Raw genomic sequence first — 7,160 nt, forward strand, 5'->3', positions numbered from 1 at the left:
ACAATGTTCCCTATAAGCTGAGTTAGTGTGAGCTAGCTCACAGTTTTTTAGCCTCCAGCTCACGCATTTTTGTCTTAGCTCAGGAAGGATGGCTCCAGAGCAAACTAATTTATGCGGTAGTCAAATCACTTGCTCACAGTTTTAATGCCAGTAGCTCACAAAGTAGAATTTTTGCTCACAAGACTCCACAGCTTAGAGGGGGCATTGGTGGCAAAGGTGAGAGGCTGTCGTCTGTAGGGCAAAATCTAATGTTTACTCCAAGATGCTGAGCTTTGCCATGGATGGACCAACGCGTCAAGTGAGCCAGTGCTGGCTTTGACTTCTTAGTTGCCATTTTAAGTGCTAAGGCAGCCTGCCACCACACAGAGATGCAAAGATGGCCAGGAGAACCCTGTCATCTTCCCCCCCTCCCCCACTTTCTTTTAATGCTTATTTTAGTGGCCTTTGCTGCACCTTCCTTTGCTGAGGCAGCTAATGCACTTTTTATTTTTTGTGGATGTTCAGATGCAGCAGCAGCAGATTTGCTTGGCTCGGGAAAAGCTGCTTCCTAGCGCCAGGGCTGGAGGTAGTGGGAACGGCTAGAAAGGAAGAGAAAATACTGTGGGATAAACCAAACGACAGTCCCTTTCCCATCCCTCCCCACTTTCAAACCTCCTCAAACTTAAGATTTCATGATCTGGGGTGCAATGAAGTGCACCTTTGGAAAGTCTGGAACATCTGCTCTCTGGGATGGTTGGTAGCTGAGGCTCTACCAATTCGGCCCTTGCCCCAGTGCACCAAGAAGGCCTCCTCTAACCATATGAAAACCCAGCATATGTTCCACATTCTACAGCTGCTGCCCTTCTGACATCCTTTAACAGTGACATAAAAGTGCTCTTCCCTGTGTAGGATATTCATGCTGGCAGAAAATGCCTCTTGTGCCATCTGCTTAAAATCTCTGGGAAGAATGAAGACGGTCCTTGTTCTCTTCTTCTGTCTGGGGGAGCTGTGACCTCCTCTCATGCAGGGCCACGTGTTTGAGGATGATCAAAGACAAGGGACAGGGTTGGTGAGAGAGGCACAGGGTAGAGTTAGAAAGTCCATGGGCAGCATTCCCCTATTTTCCTGCCAGGTCAGGGAACGTATCTTTATTCTCTGCCTGGGCTTAATATTTGTAAGACTAATAGAGGAAGAATATTTTTTAAGTGAAAGCGCTTGTCCTTCCTAGAAAGCTGCTAAGTTCAGTCCAGACAAGACAAGTGGCAGTGTTTGGGAAGACAAGTGTTCTTGAGGAGACCGGACAGGGTCAAGTTGATCCTGTTCAGTCAAGAGAAGAGCCTGGAGAGACTCCAGCAACCACCTTGCTTGTTGAGAAAGAGGCTGGAGTGCTTTCTGACCTTTTTCATCCATTGTAAAAGCTCTCCCCTGCCTGATACAGCCATATTCACCCATGCTTCGATAACCTGCAGACTGGGACTCCCGCAATCTAGGGATGCCCTTGAAGTTAGAGTGTGCAAAATACAACAGCCTGTCTCTTGGTTGGGGCAGAGCATTGAACTGATGCAATGCCATTTCCCCAACTGGTGCACTGGCTGCCTGTTTATTTCCAGGGGCTGGTTTTAACCCTTTGTGGTCTAGGGCTGACATATTTCAACAATTGCCTCTCCCTACCTGGGCCCATTCACCAGCTTAGGTTGGCTCAGTGTCTCCTGCTGGAGGTTCTCTCCTTTTGGAAGATGCATTTGACCGCTTTCTCCATGGTGGCCCCCACCCTTTGAAATGGTTTGCCAGAGGAGGTGCATAGGGTGCCCTCTCGAGCAAGGTTTGTGTGTTTAAGTGTTGTCAAGTCATGTCCAAGGTTTAAGTGCTGTCAAGTCACTTCCGAGGTACAGTGACCATATGAATTAAAAAAAAATTATACATACCCCACCAAGGCTCTGGAAACAAACCCTCCATCTGCTGAGTTTTTATTATTGGCAAGATGGATTATTGTGGCGTTTTCCCACTGGACTTAAAAGTATGGTTGTTTGATTTGGGGGTCTGTTTCTGAGTCTTTGGAGTGCTGTTATTTTGAGGGGCTTGAATTGGTTTACCATATAGGGTTGTTTTCATTCTGTGTGAGCTGCTTCCTGCTTAAACGGGGTTCCCGGTAAATTTCTAGGGAACATCACCTTCTTAATGAGGACTTTCAGGGAAGGATCACCAGATCTTTGCCTGCCTTAAAATCAGTTGATGTCTCACCCTGGGACAAAATCCACCAAGTTGATTATGTGCTCATAGAGAATGTGATTACGTGACTCACTATGAGCACAAAGCACCAGCCAGTCTCAGATGACTGGGGTGGTCATTTCATTTCCCCTCTCTTGCAGAGTGGGGTGGTGCTAGCCTTTGAACCATCAGCGCCAATTACCTGTGTGCTGATCCAAAACTCCTGAAAGTATTCCTGCAAAAAACCAAAAAAGTATTACCTCAGTGGCAGAACGTTACCAAGAGATTCATAATGACAGCTGCACATGGCGATACTTACATGGTGTTGTAGGGGATCGGCTTTGGTCCATACATATCCAGGCTGGGATTCTGATTGAGGCAGTACTGGAAGGAAGCAAGACGTGGAAGGAGGATGCTTTAAGTAACACACAGTACAATCCTATGCTGCATTACTTAGTCCAGAGCTACTTGATTTCCGTGGGCTTAGACTGGCGTAACTACATAGGATTGTACAGACAATCCACCTGTCATACAGATGACAAATCCATGTCAAAGAACCACCCAAAATTTGTGTGTGTGGTTTTTTTTTGCACTTAGCAACAGGTCAGCCATGTGACACCCCCCCCAAATGTTTACCAGCGATGCTTACTGGAGAGGGTTGGGGGGGGGGGTCTAAACTGAGTGATGGGGAAGAGGAGCAAGCTGCTCTTGGTTAGTGTGAAGTAACATGCTACAGTCTCATAGCCAGAACACTGATTCTAAGGCTCAGTTCTATCCCATGCATAATCTTGTACCTGAAGGTCTCCTCCTAAAGGGTCTCTTCCCAGCAGGTGAGAAGCCTGAGGAAACTCAGGCTCTAGGAAGCGCCGGTGGTGTTTCAATCAAGGCCCCTTCTGGCTTGACATTCATTTTGCTCTCGGGTCCCAAGGGACTCAGCAGCTTAGAAAAGGTCTAAGTTTCTTTATTCTCCCGAGACACCAAAGGGCATCTCTTGGCAAAATAAAAGTCCAGTAGCACCTTAGAAGACAGACATTTCAATATGAGCTTTCGTATGTCAGAGCTCACTTCTGCAGACGTATGAAGAGCAGATGACCACATATCTAAAGAAGTGAGCTGTGACTCATGAAAACCCATATGGAAATAAATGTTGCTACTCTTTTCAGGTGTCACTGGACTTTGGTTTTATTTTGCTGCGATAGACTGTCATGGTTACCCCCTTTGCAATCATCTCTTGGTGGGCGTTGTATTTTTGCCATGATGCGTATCTCAAGCCACGAATGTGTTCTCAACAAGGTAGACATGGTCTCTGCAGAGAACTCGCTCTAAAGGACTCTTCCCCCCTGCCATCACATACCAATAGCAATGGAGCACTTACCCGCCAGGTCTGGGTGACATCGGGTTTTAAGTATCTCACAGCATAACAGCTGAATCCAAGAACTATTAATACAGAGAGAAGACGTGAGTTTTGCCTAGAGGCAGAGGATCTTAATGCCTTCCTACTGATGGTGCCTGTGCTAACTGATATGGTATGCACAGGCTAAGAGAGAAAGCTGGGAGTGGGAGCCGCAGAGATAAGATGTGAATGGACTGCAGGGGCTTTTCCATGTTATGAAGCAGAAGACCGACCCAAATCCCTCCCCCTCTCAGCAGTCTGGGGCTGTGAAATGAAGGAAGGAAGGAAGGAAGCAAGGAAGGGCGAGACCAGAGTGGACAATGCTGTGGTTTGCTTCAGGACCTCTTGCATCTAATAATACCTCCCAATCATCCAACAAGTGGGTCAGGAAAGAATCCTCACACTTTGGTTTTAATCTCATTATACTGAAACCACTGGGGGATTAGAGAGAGTGCGCGCGCGCTCTCTCTCTCTCTCTCTCTCTCTCTCTCTCTCTCTCTCACACACACACACACACACACACACACACACACACGCACACAAGAGCACAGTTCAGCTAAGAACGCTTTGTTCAGCTACAGAGGTCTAGAATCTGAAGGGATTGCAGAAATGCCACTGGAAAAGGCAAAGTAAGGACACTTTCCTCCTTGGGGAAGGGTAATTCCATTTAAATGTGATTTGGCCTGGCAGTGCAGCTGCGTGCTAAGGGGTGGTGGCATGCCTTAGAAAGGGATACCCTGAAGAGAGACCTCTTGAAGCAAAGGGAGAGGTCCACCTGATCCTGACTGCAGCCTTTGACATCCAGGACTGGAAAGTCAGGGGCAACAAATGACTCCTTGCAGCTCTGGCTTGGCCTTTTTGTTCATAGTTCCCTTCATCATCTTTGCACCTATTTCTTGCTGAAGCCCTACGGAGGGTGGGCTGTTGACTGCTGGGTCCTCCTTCCCCTATCTTGGCTGCCGCAAATCATCTTTCTGAATGCCTGGTGAACCCGACATAATCATCCTCCTGTCTTCACTGAGCTCGCTTATTGGCTCAGGGATTCATACAGTATGCTCAATAGCTACAGTGTTGGATGAATGGCGGCAACTGGGTTCACGTCAAACATAGCCAAGCCTATGTCGTTCCCCCCTCCTTCCTTTCATTCCTCCTGGGCATTTGGGCAACAAAAGCTGGGAGACTGAACAGGAAGAGAGGAGTAAGAGCAAGAGGAAACTGCAAGTGAGCATGATATGTGAGACTGGAGTGTGGATTTACTGCTTACATGATGCAGAAGTGTGGTGGCAAGAAATAATTGTACTGCTATACTTAGTGATTTCTGTTTCTTTTTAAAAAAATCTCAAAATGGCCCTTTGGTGTTGCTGGGGGTGCAGAACGGCAGCCACGGAGGACAGAAGCATGGAAAGTGGGACCTTGCATAATGCACTTCCTTCCCTTCCAGACTACCTTATGCACTTGGACTGTGCTCCTGCCAAAAAATTCAGAGAAAGGCAGTGTAACGATTCCATGTTTTACTGTGTGTATGTATGTGTTTAAAAGTTGGTTGGCATGGCTGTGTGGGACAATCTAGAATGCTGAAACAGGCAAGTTGTGTGATTGGTGAGTGACAGAGAGGGGGAGGGTTTTTTGGAATGGATGCTGTGTGGATGATTTGAATGTCTTTCAGGTGTGACTGTTAGGTATGACAGTTGATGAAGACAGTTAGGCAGTCTGTAAAAGTATGGTATGAGAGAGAGTTAAGTGCTGTCTCTGAGTGAAGTAGACTCAATCCCTGTGTGGGAAAGATTTGGTTCTATGTAGTTAAGGAGTTAAACACTCTGTTCATTTTAAAGTCTGATGAGAGAGAAGACTTTTGTGTGTTATGGAAAGTTAAAGCATAAAGAAACAGTAACCATATATGGCATAAGGAAATATTAGTTACAGAGTGACATGCTCAGATCCCTGTCAGCCAAAGAGCAGACTTTATGTGAGACATAAAGCAAGAGTTAAGAATATTCACAGTACCAGTTACCTCGTACTACTATATTATTTACAAGTTATTTGAATAAATATACTTTATTTCAAGATACAAGTTCTGAAAGAAATCCTTTCTCAGGACCACATAGTTCCTCGAGACGCCTAGACCCCGGGCTACAATACCAACCCAGAAGAAGAAATATATTAGTATAAAGGTGTGGAAAGCCTTAAATTTTCCTGGTGGCGGCGAGAGTACCCTGAGAGCAATACATAAAGAACTTTTAAAGTAAAACTAGACCTCCCCAAATAAGAGGGCGTCACAGGTGGTGCATGGCGGTGGGATACGAACATCCTAAGGAAGAGGGCATAGTAAAAGAAATATAAACCTCCTTAGGAAGAGAACATAGTAAAGAGAGCATATATTTAGTGAAAATAAAGAGTCTGAGAGGAAGGAAATCTCAGCAATGGCAGTCTGAGGAGACAGACACCTTAGGTGATTTAGTGTTGTGAGCTTTAAGACAGAAACAGAGTTCTGTAAAATATAGTAGAAGAGAGAAAGAAATACATTAAAGAGAGCATATATTAAGTGAAAAATGGCAGAGTTTCTAGTATTAAAGAAAGAGGCTCTGATACAAAAGTGTAAAGATTTAAATTTACCTCATGAAGGAAGAGGGACAGAACAGATGAGAGACAGTTTGATTCAGAACGCAGTAGATGCTGCCAAACGTGAGAGGGAGAGAAAATATTTAGAGTTTCTGAGAGAAAAACATAGAGAGAATAGAGATAGAGAAATAGAAGAAGCAAAAGCATATAACATTAAGAAAATGGAAATAGAAACAAGACTTAGAGATGTAGAATTACAATTACAAGAAGTGAGAGCAGAAAGATTACAAATGGAAAGAAGGAGACTTAAACTTGAAGAAGAAAGGAAAGAAAGAAACCCTGATTTCAGACATGAGTTTCCTCAAGTTGAACCAGCAGGCCCAGAAAACAAGCTTCTTGGTGTCATGACAACCAGTGCAGTTGATACATTTACAGGGCAGCAGAACTCACCTACTCCTCTCAGTGTTAAAGAAAATTCCACACTTATGGAAACAGAGAAAAATTGTAGAAGCCAGGGGCCTCAAAAAGAGATGTTAATTGAGATGTTGCATGTCTCTATGGCAGTATATTTGGCTAAAGTAAAGGCAGAGGAAAAAGCTAGCTATGAAGAATTTTTTAAATATCAATTGGAGAAGAAAGTAAATGCAGAAACTAAACCTGAGATTACAGTAGAAGTGGAAAATGAGAAGGAGGAATCTGAAAGTTCTTTGCCGTTATCTGTAAATAAGCAAGCCTCATCAGACATTAGTATTGCTAGTGCCGAAGGGAACAAGCTGACCCAGAATACCTGTCTGTTAGAATCTGTTAGTGAAGAATTGGAACAGGTGTCTGCTGAAGAGACTAATACTGATACCCCTGTAGATACAAAAGTGACAGTTGAAGTCAGTGGAGTTGGAACTGAGATTTCCAAGGTAAACACAGCTGATCCTGCTAAAGAAAATCCTGAGAAGCTGCAAAGTGAATCCATTTTACTGGGAGAAGAGGTGGAAGCAAAAGAAAGTAGAGCTCAAAATACAGTGCT

General features: G+C 44.7%; 1 protein-coding gene across 1 annotated transcript in view; it reads right to left on the minus strand.

Moving 5' to 3' along the window:
- Positions 1-547: 547 nt before the first annotated feature.
- The window catches only part of TEPP (testis, prostate and placenta expressed), a 14,247-nt gene continuing 7,634 nt past the window's right edge, over positions 548-7,160 (minus strand). The window contains exons 4-7 of the mRNA XM_015415575.1: positions 3,563-3,624; positions 2,507-2,571; positions 2,390-2,422; positions 548-578 (exon numbers count right to left, since the gene is read on the minus strand). Of these exons, the coding sequence (XP_015271061.1) occupies positions 548-578; positions 2,390-2,422; positions 2,507-2,571; positions 3,563-3,624 (191 nt within the window). The remainder of the gene's footprint in view (positions 579-2,389; positions 2,423-2,506; positions 2,572-3,562; positions 3,625-7,160) is intronic.

The sequence above is a fragment of the Gekko japonicus genome, unplaced genomic scaffold, assembly GCF_001447785.1.
Source record: "Gekko japonicus isolate JY-2015 unplaced genomic scaffold, Gekko_japonicus_V1.1 scaffold2097, whole genome shotgun sequence".
NCBI lineage: Eukaryota > Metazoa > Chordata > Lepidosauria > Squamata > Gekkonidae > Gekko > Gekko japonicus.